The sequence below is a fragment of the Falco cherrug genome, chromosome 2, assembly GCF_023634085.1.
Source record: "Falco cherrug isolate bFalChe1 chromosome 2, bFalChe1.pri, whole genome shotgun sequence".
In the NCBI taxonomy this organism is placed as follows: Eukaryota; Metazoa; Chordata; class Aves; order Falconiformes; family Falconidae; genus Falco; species Falco cherrug.
Window position 1 is genome coordinate 78,599,171 of NC_073698.1, and position 13,840 is coordinate 78,613,010.

General features: G+C 40.7%; 1 protein-coding gene across 1 annotated transcript in view; it reads right to left on the reverse strand.

Annotated features, from left to right (window-relative positions):
* Nucleotides 1-445: 445 nt before the first annotated feature.
* The window catches only part of DSCAM (DS cell adhesion molecule), a 470,648-nt gene continuing 457,253 nt past the window's right edge, over nt 446-13,840 (reverse strand). Inside the window, exon 33 of the mRNA XM_055702437.1 lies at nt 446-1,392. Coding sequence (XP_055558412.1) covers nt 1,052-1,392 — 341 coding nt within the window. The 3' untranslated portion in view covers nt 446-1,051. The remainder of the gene's footprint in view (nt 1,393-13,840) is intronic.

Genomic DNA, 13,840 nt, shown 5'->3' on the forward strand with positions numbered 1-13,840 from the left:
TTTTCCTCCCCTTTCTCCCATTATGGGAAAAGCTGTTTTTCCCCCCCAATCCTTACGTAGGTGACTAACTTTTGTGAATACTGCTCCCAAACGGACTAAAGGTCCATTCCTAAGGAATAAGTAAAGTAACATCAACACATTTCTTCTGATCCAAAAAATACTGAAGCTGATCAAAAGCCTCCTGGTTGCAGATAAAGTGAATGCAGAGAGTCCCAGGTGAGTTTGATCCAGAGCACTCGGGACTTGTGTCGTTCTGGGTCTTTGCCCCATGGTAGTAAAAAAAGGTGTAGGTAAGTGAACCCCAGTTTTTTTCTAAAGGTATGACCCTCCTTTCCTTTTCTGCCCAAGGTACAAGAAGACGTTGTTCAGAGTGCTGTTCTGACATGGCTATTACACTTACGGAAAACCAAGTACAGCAGAAGGCAATGGAAGCAGACGTCACAAATAAAGGCAGAAGACCCTTTTATTTCGCATAGACAAAATGCAAAGAGTGTCTCATTAAATTAATATTAAAAAAAAAACCCAAACAAATCAACCCCCTCACTCCATTGACATCACTCATCCTAACTGACAACAAAAAACAATTAAGGACCCATTTTCTAATTTTAAAAAAAAAGTGCAAACATGACAAGACTTTTTGTTTTTTCCAAATCAATGCTCCTGCTGAACTCACAAATAGGGTGATTTTTTTTTGTGATTTTTTCCCTTTTGATTCTTGTCTGATGGAACATCCAGTTAAAATGTTTTAGTTAAGTCTCCATGCACTTCGTAGAAAATCAGTAAAAACAAACGCTTGTGAAGATCAGAAAACTGGACTCTTTTACCCAAAAATTCAGATGTCCAGTCAGATGAAGCTCACACTCAGACAGAAAAAAAGCAAGAGAGTCTTTGCACTGTCTGTTGTTCATATTATTATTTTTTTTTGTCAAATATTTTGGCAATCTTCTTCTTTAATTATAAATATTGGAATTCAATAAAAAAAAGGTAGCTTTCATTGGATTTTTTTTTCAGTGTAAATATTTACAGCCACTGTCCAGCCATGCTCTTTTTGTTATACCAGGGTGTAAGATTTTGCGTAGGGATTGTTTCCTTTCAAGTGGCCCCGGGAGTCCAGCAGGGATTCTTGGGAGCTGCTCATTTTTGCTGCCTGTCCTAGCTCAGCTCCTTCTCGCTGAGGTAACGTTGCCACAGCACCAGGTTGCCATGACTGTACTTCTCTTGTGGAGGATGTCTCCATGGGTATCGGCTCCAGGACAGTGGGACGCTTCAAGGTTCGGCTTTTCTGCGGCTCCAAGCAGGCTTGCCCCAAACCCAGGTCTCTGCTCGTGCCCTGCACACCACGGTTCAATAAAAAATCCATCCTAAGGTAGGGTGGCAAATGCATGAGATCACCTGCAGAGGCAAAAGTGAAAAATAAGTCCTTACTTACGGTCATGTGCTGTGTTATGTTCACCTACTGGCTGGGGGAGTCAAGGTGCTGGATTTGGCCACCAAAGAGGAGTATCTGTAATCAATCCAGCTGCAGCACTTGTAGTTGATATATTGTTGGTCAGCCATTTACTATGCCATGATCTTACAGAGTCAAGAGTCAACAACCTCCTTCTGGGCAGACCCATAAGAATTCACTATTGATATTTGTTTTTATAATAGAATGACTATAATAAGAAGTGCTATGTCTTTTACAAGCACTCACAGCATGAAGAAGACAAAATGAAAAGACCAGGACGTTTTTCACAAAATCTTAACAGAAAAGGTCTCAGTTTTCATTTGTAAAAATGTGGAAAATGTGGAGGTGGTAGATTTCCTTTTCTTCTTTTCCATTTTAAATGAAACCCTTCACAATTGCAATTGATGACCCCCAGTCTAGAGTAGAATAACCAAATCATTTAAAATGGATGCATCAGTGGTTAGGCTATAGTTTTGAAGAGATTTCTGAATAAAACACAAGAAGATTCTTGTCCTAATATAGTGGCATTTACCTGCCATTGTGTTTAAATCAGTAATGATTTGTTTCCACTATGGCCATCAATATGCCACTGTTTTGAGCAAGAAAATGCATGGGGGCTGGCACCCTAGCTCTTGCATCAACCCTCCGTTCTGTTTTGTATTGTCAAGGAAACCCCTTACTCATTATTTCCCCTGATTCCTGGGCATTTCTATGTGAGCCTGGTGATGGCAGCCTACTCAGTCCAGAGGATTTGCCTTTGCAAAGCTACTGAATTCAAACAGGTGTCTTGGACCTTCTGCCTGGAATTAGGCAGGGGTGAATGTTACCTTTCATTTATCTTCACATGTATTAGACCTGCTACAGAAATTAGATTGGCTTATTTATTCTAGGCCTGCCTGTTAGGCATTCATAAAGGTACTTCAAGGAAATGAGAGGCAATCAGGGACATAATGACATTCCCTGCTGAAAGTATTTGATGGTGTAACCTCACATATATATGAAAAAAAAAAAGGCACTGTTATGAGTGCACTGAAGAACAGTATTCCCCCCTCTTTACAGGCCTCTGCAGGTATATAGCTTCCTTTTCATGGCTCATATCAAAACCATAGTCTCTTCTATAGACAGTCATCTACACATGGGATGCATCCTGAATGTTTAAAATAGAAGACTCTTGCCACTACTACACCTCTGTCTACGTGAGCTATTTACAGCAGCAGAAATTAAGGCTGACCTGTGCCAGTGGCATAAACAATAGAACAGGAAAGCATTTCTTCATAATAAAACAATGTATAGCAATTTTGTTTTTCCTAACCAAGCTAAAAGCTGTCCAATGCTCTAAAATAAAACAGGTCCTTTGATTTCTCATGTAAATCAAGCCACTGCAAATCTTACCTAAAAGACTAACAGCATCTGCTCTATCCATAATTTCAGGTCACAGGGAGAGAATTGCCGAGAAGCTCCATTTGGACAGAATGACTGCTTTTTCCTACAGAAATCCCCCAGACACTGTCTGACACCATATGTTTTATTCTAGCTACATCTCCAACAGAGATGCATGGTACATAGTATTTAACCCCCACAGAATAAGATGTACGTATCTCAAGCTGACATGCAATGCGGCAACATTTATGTAAGGTTGGAGAGAGAGGGGAGGTTTGTGCTTATAATCATACTGATTGCCACTTGAAAAATTAATTGTGGTAACGACAATTTGTTTTACTCATTTACCTTATTTTTCTACAGTACCTTTCATGCCAAACGCATTCTGTGTATGAGACCTATTTCAGCTGAGACAGCAGCGTACCTGCTGCTGGAGTAAAGTACATCAGGATACGGACACATGAACTGGCAGGCACAGGCAGGCACCCACTCGCTCCACTTAACTACAGGCATTGAACTGAGATGCCCATGGGCACGTCTATGCTGCCCAACAGCTTTGCTGACCCCTTGGTGCCCAGATCCCAATGCCCTGGACGCCCACACTGCATCCCATTACTTTGCTGCTGGGTTCCCTTTTGGACCAAGTCCTTCCAAAATGCAGTTGTGGGGGCAGTTTTCTTCAAAGACCATTCCCTGCGCGCTGCAGGGAGGATACAGCCTGGATGGGAAACGCTTGTATCACTTGCTCCCTGTGGCTGTATCTTTTGCAGCATTGCAGTATCCTAAATAAGGAGCTTTATCGCTACCCACTCCTCCCCATGGGGCAGAGACAAGAGTGTAGGAGCAAATGATGCTGCCCCCACATACCTGTCTCTGCCCGCTAACGAAGGTGGTGAGGGCCTTCGTTTGGCTGCCTCAGGTGTAGGTTATTACTGTCAGGGCCCCAGCGAAGGCGGGCAGTGAAGCACACTTCTGAGATTGCAAGAGTAGGCGTGAAAACTTTATGACTAACTATAATACCTAAGTATTATATTTCCCTCTCGTCAGAGGTGGGGAGAGATTGCTGGGGACAGAAGGCAGTTCCTCTCATGCTCCCACAGTTGCCCCCCATGTGAAATAGGGGTCCCTCAGCCCCAGCAGAAGAGGACCAGTTTTCTGCACTGCACCCCCATTCCTACTTCCCGCAAGAACAGGCCTTCTCCTGAAGATGTCTGTCACCCTTAACACCGGCAATGACAGCCTGCTGCCAGGTGGCACAATGCCCACTGCTTTATTAAGACCAGCCAGGTCATTTCACATGCCTTCTCTCTTACTACTGCATTTTCTGGTCGACTTTCCAGGAAGGAGCCGGTGTGGAGCAGAAGCTGGAGCATGGCTCATTGGCAGTCCCCCATGGTTGCCTCAGAGAGCCACTTCTGTATCTCAACACATTGCTACTTCTTGAGAGTGATGGACATGCATGAACTATAAAAAATACGAGTGTTGAACCTTATAGAGATGAAGCTGCTGTCTAGACATTTCTCATGTGTATTTAAGACCTTCAGTCTATGTAAAAAAATGCCTTTTTTTCCTCCCTAAATCTACATAAGAAAGCATAGTCAATAATCTGTGTAAACAATATGCAGTCATTTTACTGCAATTTTCTAAATGTCTGGGGGCGAAGTTCCAACAGAATTGCGGTAATGAGAAACCAGAGAGTGTAACTTGTTCTCCAAAGCTGGATACACAATGCACAATCTCTGACATGGCTTACACAGAGCACTCTATTTGATATGATGTACACATTTTCCTATCATAGAAAGTGCCACTGCTCCTTCTTATCTGCAAGAAGCATCTTTCCCTGCAACTGTTTATAAAACAAAGCAGATTATTAAAATAACTGGAAAAGAAAAATGTTGAGAATGGAACTTTTTCTTCTTTACTAGGATTGAAACAGTCTCATAGGATGAAAAAAGTCTTTCATTTATAAGCACTAATGTGTTTCTGACTTGAAAACACAGGCTTTGAAATGTAACCACAGGGGTTCACTTTGGCCTTTCCTACATCAGTTCTGAAGGTATTTATGAGAAGATTAAAAGCCTCTTGCCATAAATATAGAGCTACCTGGAAAGACTTTTGTTCTCATCCTTCTGGATACAACTGTGCAGACATTTTTTTTTGTTTCTTCCTATTCAGCTGAATGATGATCTTTTTCAGGCAAAGCATTATGAAGTTTCAGGATGGTTCATTGCCTTTGATGCTCTAATTACCTCTTTTCAGCTGTGTATGTGCCTTATAAGTAATGAAAGCAAACCTTTCAAGTGCATGAACATGGCAAATGAGCATGTTAAATAATTCATGCATTCATGCAAAACTATAGTTTTCTGATGCATTTTTTAAAAAGAGAAATTTGCTGTATTTAGGAACATTGAGTTTGTACACAAACAATAAACATCCAGTCAAATCTGAATGCAGCAATTTAAGCCAGAGCTACCTCAGTCTTTTTTTTCTGAGTGGCCAACCCTCTAATGAATTATTTAGTACAGTAAATTTAAGAAAATATTAGCTTCAATAAATATTTGTAAACAAGTGCTAAAAGTAACTTACTCTGATATTTACCATAAGCAACACATTCTACCAAAAAGGGAGCATTTATTTTTATTTATTATGATAGCCGTATACATTTTCTCATGAATCATAACTTCCACTAAAGCAAAAGCAATTTGCCTTCACAACACTCCAACACAGATACCCTCAATGATGATGATTTTCAAGTTTCAGTTCCCACGTGAAGGAAGCTCCATGCTATTTGAGACCTCATGTTAGAAAAGGTTATAAAGTAGGATTGGTGGCTATGACAGGACATTTTATTTAACAAAGGTAGGATAAGACTGGGTGAACAAGGCATTCGCACAGCTTACTTCAACAGGCGAGTGGGTAAAAAAGTGCTTAAGGATGCACTTGGGATCAGAGATCATGCCAGAATTGAATTGTACCGCTTTGTTAGCACAGGTAAGGTGCCTAGCTGATGTAGTTATGTTGATTTGGGACCTTAGTATAAAACTCTTCATGACATTGTGCAGTGCTGGAGGGTGTTCAAGGGCTGGCAAAGACCACTATGCTGGGCATCTCTTGTCTTGTCCTGAATTTGGAAGGGGAAGCATTGATGGGATGTTGTGCTTTCCTTTGAAAGGAACCAAGGGTGACAGAGCTGCTGACAGATTTAAGTTCAGGTTTATGCTGATCAAAAAGTTTAGTGGGGTTTTCCAGCTCACTAGCACAGTAAATACATCAGTGAAGCCTTTGCCTATACAGGCTTCTTTTTAGGAAACAGACTTCCTTTAAGAAAAGCTTATGTTAGAAAAAAAGAAAGGGTAGAGGATTTGCAAGGCTAAGGTGAGAGGTCTGATGAAAAAAAGAGCACAAGTGATGTTCAGAGGTCTTTGTCACTTCCAAAACTGACACACCATTAAAAGCTAGCAGGCAAAGCTTTCTTAGCAGCAGCTTGATCTATAGCCAGACTGATAGCAGCAATAACATTTCTTACAATTTCTGCTGTCAGTGTTTGAAACCCTCTGGTGCTCCCTCACTGTCCATGTGTCCTGCACAGAACCTGCAGAGCAGTCTGCACCGTGCTGCAATCATTCCCACCCCAGCAGGCTAAGAGTCAGACCTTCAAGGCTTGCAGCACACTGTAACATCAGTTATACATACACTTAATGAGCAATAACACCAACTCTTTGGTTACCTTGATCCTGTGTCCTGCTCAGCCAAGCAGGGAGGTAAAGAGGATCAGTCCTGCACCTCCTTGCTTGGCTGATACAGGTCTCAGCGTTGTGGTGCCTCAGTGAAGAGCTCAGAACCGGCTCTGCCCTCCTGCCTGGTTAGCCAGGAAAAGTGACTGGCTGCAAATGGGAGCAAGGGGATCCTTTCCAGATGCAGAGTCATTCCTGCCCCAAAGTGGGGAGAGGAGCAGCTGGTGCCTCCCTTGACTCAGCACCCAGTTGAAGGGTTAGGTGGATACTTCTTGGAAACTTGGAGGATCATGGAATGAAGAGAATGAAAGCAGTAGGCGGGCTTTAGTTTATGCCTGTGTTTGTTACGATTTCCACTCCCCCAGGATATGTTCAGTGTGGAACTGCCTTTCCAATCTTCTTTGTTTTATAATTATTATTTTCTTGTAAATGTTGCATTAAAATGCCACAACTGAACAATAAAAAAATTCTGAAGGATGGTTTGAATAACAGGGCTCCAGTCTCCACAGCCAGCATTGATGGGTAATGGAAATGGAGGTGAAATTTCCCCACACAGATTACTGACTGCTGAAATGAATGGGAGCCGCACCTCACTCAGTCAACAGGAGCACACCATTAGCAAGTTCAGGAGCTCACAGGTTACTTCTAAGCCCACTTTTCCCACACAAAAACTAGATTTAATAATTCTGTAAGGTGATCCAGAATAAAAGGCAAAAGTTCCACGCACTCCCTTAGATTATGGTCTTGGTGAGCAGCCGAGCGGCAGAAGGGCAAAGGAAGGCGGGAGCATGCAGGGCACAGCTTTCTCCTTAACGAAGAAGCTGCTGGGAGAGCAGGCTCATGCTCTCACAGAGTAGCTTCAACCTCTACTTGGCTGCTCAAGAAAAATGATCGACGTGCTCAGCATTTGGGGGACACTTTTAAACCTGCTGAACGCAAAATGTAAACAAGGCCAAGGACGAGCCTGGATGCATTTCAGCTCCTAACCTGCCCTTCGTGGCTTTGTTTCATGCCATTACATCTTTTAGGCTTCTCACGGTGTTTCAGCAGATGACATAAAAGCATGTCTTTGCAGTTTATGTTTGTGATCACATAGATGGGAAACAGCTGAAACACTTTGGAAAAATATGCCAAGCTTCCCATTTCTACACAGAGAAATCAAAATTCCCTATCATCCCTGCAGGGCTGTGCTTTGTAACTGGTAAGTTTCAGTTTTCTTTCTCCATGAAAACTGCACCCTCATAGATAATTTGAGGATCTATAACACCTAGTTAAATGTTGCATGTTGTGGTCTGTTAAAACTGGCATTTTCATAAAAGCATTAAAAATACCAGATATGTTTCATGCAACAAAACAAAAGCAACAGCTGCTGTTGCCTACAATCATTGGAATTCTCTCTTAAGAAACACCAGAGTATCAGCAAAACTGTAGTTCAGGAGCCAAAATTGCTACTGGTATAAATCAGGGTAGCTATATTGACTTCAGGAAGACTATAAATTGATTTATACTTCCTGGAGATTAAGTTTAAGTGACTGAAAATGAGGATTCCAACTAATGTGGATCATTTTTCTGAACAGTGATTAATTTTTTTATTTAGATTTAAGCCTTCTAATTCCAAGAAAAAGTCCTTAATCAATGTGTCTTAATGCAAAAGCATGACTGCTATAGTTTAACCGAGATCATACATCTGTACTACATCAACATAACACACTGCGCATCTGTCTAACTGAATGCCAGGAGACTTGATTATCGCATTATTACCTCCTCCTGAAAGGTCTAACAAAAGAGGAACTGAAGCATCTTTTTGATTTGTATTTCTCTAAGCAAAATTTTGGTCTCTCATATAGTGCTGCACTATTAAAAGACCTGTCAGATGCTTTGTATCTTTCAGAAGTAACTTTAAGGAGAACTGACATATTTTTAAGGGCCTCTGTGCTGCTGAGCTGGTGGTATAAGGAAGGAAAAACTGATTAATGCCAGGGGCCGAATAGATTTAGACCCTGTGGAGATGACAAGTGGATGTTAGCCTCACAGGGCCAGTGCACCTGCAGAACCGAGGCCTTTCTGTTAGGATTTAATGCAACTTCTAAGTTATAAAATCTTGTAAGAGGCCTCACCGTGTAAATCAATATGCACTCCAAAACTAAAGTCAGAAAAATTGTTAATAAATAATGAAATGATGATAGAAAAGTAAAGTGCGGGAGCTCTGCCTTTCCGTCACTTTGTCACGCAAGCTGCTTCATACATTTTTAAGGATGCCCTGAGACAGCCCTCTCCTGCCCACTGGCTGAGCTAGGAGAGCCACGCAGCAGCTCTTGCTCAGGTGCCTCCAGTCAGCAATGCTGGCGTTTTAAGACTTGTTTGCCAATCCTGGGTGCAGTGAACAGAAACTGTTCAATTATACATCACTTCATTTGAGGGGTAACTCCGTTGTGACTCCATGGAAATTGGCATCCTTCACAGGTTTATTCCTGGGACATCTTGGGAGCCTAGCTTCAGCACAGAGGCGGGAGAGGTGAGGAGTTCAAACCATACTTGTGGTTCAGTGAAATCAGTGGAGGCCACTCTGTCAACCTCAACAGGCTCTGCACCATACCCGTGAACTCACAGCTAAATCTGACTGTGTCAAAGTGATGGGTGAGCATGACACTAACAGTTACCGGGAGGCCAGGCTTCAACAAGGAAACGAATGTAAGTGCAGCTGCTGCGCTGCTACTCTGCTGAAGATCTATTCATGGATGAGTTACTGTAACTCGGTCTCCACATGTCCATCAGTTTGAATCACCTGAGTGATGCTGATGAGGTGCACCGTTGCATTTTTGTTAATTAATCCACTAGGACCAGAAGTTCAGCTCTCACATTTAAATAAGGCATGCTGGCACGAAAAGTTGAACAATACTGAAATACTTCCGCGTGTACATACAGCTGTGCTTTAAAGGCCAGCATATAAAGAAGCCTCTACACGGATGGCAAAGACTATCACTATGGTCAGATTAAGAATGTACTGTTAAAACAAAAGTTTGTTTCTCTAGTGATACCCATTTCTACTTTGCTTTCAAAAGATAGCACAAGCGTGGCCTTTCTTGCAAGTAAGGTTTGGTTTACATTTTTCGATGCCATAGTCTCTCTGTTCTCCTACAGATCTCCGATTACATTCAGGTCCTCTTGGCACAGAGGAAGCCAGCAGAGCCTGCTGTATGAGAAGTCCGTTAAAGCACTAACAGCTGTAGATGACCTCAAGGACCTTAAAGCAAGGCTAGATCAGTTCTTGCCTATATGGAAACAACTGCTTCTGGTTACCCTGGGCAGACATGCAAAAATCACATAAACTGTTTCTCAACACTATTAAGGTGAAATGCTTCGACATTTTCAAAATTAAAATGGCATGAGCAGGCAAAACCTAATTTTTGTAGAAGTGAGGTTTAAGATAGGGATTCTTAACTGCTCTACAAATCTATTATTTTAATTGAAGTGGACACAGCATCTTTGGTTTGATTTGGAACATTTGCTGGTAGTTTTAGAAATTTAATATTGCATTTATGACTGTAAGCGCATAAAAGCAGCTGAAAATTTACTGATAAATGTAATCCTTGCTTTAGGCATAAAACTCTCCACTAACTACAGTTGAATACATTGCCTCCAAACCTACAGAAAACATGGGTAGTCTATTTTAATAGTTGCATCTTATGAAAAAAAAAAAACAACAAAAAACCACAAAGCAAATAATCAGCTTTAGAAAAACAAAATTAAATTCAATTTTTTCAAAAATATCACTTTTAGTAAGAAAGACTTTGTAATAAGAAGATAGGAAATACGCATTCTTGAAAGGGGTTTTCCCTTAACATGCAATTTTTAATCTAGAAGAAAGGAAAAAAGCACCAATAGTATTTATCACAAACCAGCACAGTTTTAGACACTGTACTTTTCCAAAGCCAATGTTAATTTTCAAATAAAAAAAGCAAATAAATTAGCAACGGGAAAAGATAATTATGCTGCCACACACTCCTTACAGAGTTCTTAAGGAACTGGTGCCAGTTATTTCTTCTAATTAAAAACAAAACAAAACAAAAACAAAAACAACCAAAAACAAAACAAAAAACAAAACCCCAAAAATCTTCCTAACACCACTGATCCATAGATGATAGTTGTAAAAAAAATTAAATTACTTTTATCATCAATTAATCTTCCAGACATCTTATACACTACCTAAGATGGAATCTTCACATTAAATTTGCACAGAAACTTTGTATTTGTGACCAAACAGCTGCCCAGCTTAACGTCATGATTCACACAAATGATAGTTTTCCTTTCTGATCTCAGAGTATTTTAGCTTCTGACATGAGCCTGTTTCTAGGTTCATTTTTGTTGTACTGGCAAGTTAAAAAACTTGCAATATGAACCTTCCTCTCTGTAAATCCACCAGAAAAATAATGCAAGCCAGTGATTTCAAGTATGTGGTCACGTCAAATTACATGCGGAATTAAATGTATTTCACCCCTGTAGAACATTCAGCTTTTCACAGCAGCAGAAGAAAAAGCTCCTGATTCTCCACAGAAATAAACCCTGAGACAGGATAAAGGCAATTTACTTTCATAACCAACGTGCCTTTTCTATGATAAGAAGCCAATGGCACAGTCTGTCTCTTTGTGATCTGTTCCTAGTTTTCCGACAGAGCAATAGAAAATAAAAAGAAGGTGTTCCAGGCACAGGAGTATTTAATATGGAAATATTAAAGACGCTCATCTAGGGGAGCAATTTCAGAATATGTCACATATGTTTAAGTAAGTATACATACAGGTAAGTTAACATACATTTTAAGAGTATTTACTACAGTTAAGAACATGGAAAAGAAGGGTTTTTTCCCACTTACGACTGTTCTGCCTGTCTTGCTGTTTTCCCACCAGCCTGTTATTTGTGCCTGGTCTCCAGCTATGGAGTCAGGATGGCAACTTCTTTGTTCTACATACACTCTATATATGCAGTATGTATACACATATATATTTATATATGTTTATTCTATTGTATTTGAAACCAGATAGTGCAAGTGTAGAACTAAAAAAAGAAAATGATCCCTATGTTAGCCTTTTCGTAATTTGCTGTGGCATTTCTGAACAAAACGAGGTCAAGCATAGATTCCCCCGTATATTCAAGAAATTCAGTTTTGGTTCTGGAAACTGTGGAACTGTACAATTCCATTTTCAGTCAATGCAGATTAATACAATTGGCATGGGAAAAGGAGGCAAAAGGTGAACTTGACGCTCTAAGTCAAGAGTCCCAGCCATTACTGAATCCCCAGTGGCCAAATTTCTATTGGATTCAGTTACTGCTACAGCTTACAGAGCGCTGTCAGCAACTTTTCAATACAAATAGACTATCTAAATAGACTCCATCACTATGTTGCACTTGTCTGCATCGAGTAAAGGAGGGAAATAACTCCTACAACCTTCAACTCATAGATCAGTGGAAAAGAGTTCACAACTCCTCATCTCGGGTTACAGGGCTGACATTGGAAATACACTGTGCTTTCTATTAGTGCATGGTTAGTATTTTTCTTACCACGCTAAGCAGCTTATTTTTAGCTGTGGTGACTGAATACTGGAAAAGAAGAGTTGTTTCTTGACATGGGTATTTAAAATAATGTTTATGCACTGCAGATAATATCCAGACTTATTTTAAGGGACCTTTGTAAATAGTTAGTTGATAAAGTACTTGCATTCTGTAGATTAAGTCTTGTCTACAAGCTAAGACTTTGCCGTTCAAGTCAGCAGGATTAGTCAAAGCAGCAAGAAATTTGTAAATTGGGTCAGGAATGCTAATTAAAGCATCCTGAATACTGAAAGAACTTGCTCATTCAGCAAAGCTGGAGAGGTTTGACCAGTGTTCTTTTCTAGTAAATATGCGGTAGGCTTGGTGCTAGACTCAGGCTGCTTGACTCAGGTGCCTGACACAGACCAAAGAAGTACCCATACTTGCTTACTGAGAGCTTGACTGACAGTAGGCCTGTCCTGTCCTCAGGATGCTTCCAGAAGGCGGTGGTGGCTGGCCACATCTCCTCCTTTGGGACACAGAGGTCAAGCAGGAAGGCTGGCAGACAGAGGATGGAGCTCTGCCCTTGCACATCAACCAAAAGCCCAAGGGCAGCAGGAGGAAAATGCTTCCAGTGGAGCGAGGGCTTAGAAAACTGGTGCTCCTGCTTTGTGCCAGCATAAGGACCAAGGAAAGCACTCAGATTCCCTGTGGAGGAATGGGATGTTCTTGCCATCTTTGTGGCTGTGAAGTCAGTATCTGGAAGATCTTTTTCTCAGAGTCTGCCTGGCTGTGACTGCCTTTTCTCCCCACCCACATGCAGGTTTCTTTCCAAGCTGGGTTTTTTTTTTTCATCAGCTGGGAGTTTGTAGAGGAGGTTCTGAGACACAAAATCTTGTGATGTTTTAAATGCATTTCAAAATCTCCTAGTCTGATATACCCAGTGAATGATATCTCTTCTCTGGAAGTGTACCTAAGATGCACTGAGTCCTTCTGGGTTTATATATTAATGTGATCTCCAAACAAGCTAGGAAGCGGGACTGTCAAAATGAGCCTGCACTGTTTTATGACATCAGGCAGACAAGTTTCTACCTGGTCCGCGTCAAGATAACCCTTAAGGATAATGTCATATATTTGAAGAAGTTCTTTTTAGGGCTAATTATCATCAGAGAAAAATATAATATGGGGTCTGAGTTTGGCAGTTCCCCTACGAAAAGGAGGTTTCTGCAAATAGCAAGAGACCTGATGAAAACTTTCTAGGTATCCCTGTTCAAGCACTGGTCAGATATTACTTCTTCCAAGAATAAATTACATTGCCAGAGGACACAAGTAAGTGGTCTGTCCACAAAAAAGACATAATAGCACTTGGAAAGCACAGAAATATCAAAATATTTCCCAGTTAATAGCTGTTCTTTTCTCAAGCATAATAATTTAGGAGTAAAGACAGGAAAAAAAAACCAAGAGGCTTCTTGGCTGAGGTTATTAGCAAGATTTAAAATTATAATAACAGGAATATATTTTTAAACTGCTACTGCAATGTTTATTGCAGTTAAGAATAATTGTTATGATAACCTAATTTGTGGTTAACATTTTTAAAACAGAGAAGATAAAGATTATTATAAAACTTTCCCAACCTCTACAATTGTCTTCCACTTTTTTACGTTACAGTCTCTTTGATGGCACAGTGGGAGGTAGAAAGAGAGTATATTTCTTCCCAGTTTCTGTCCCACCCAGTTTCTGAATGCAAGATTTG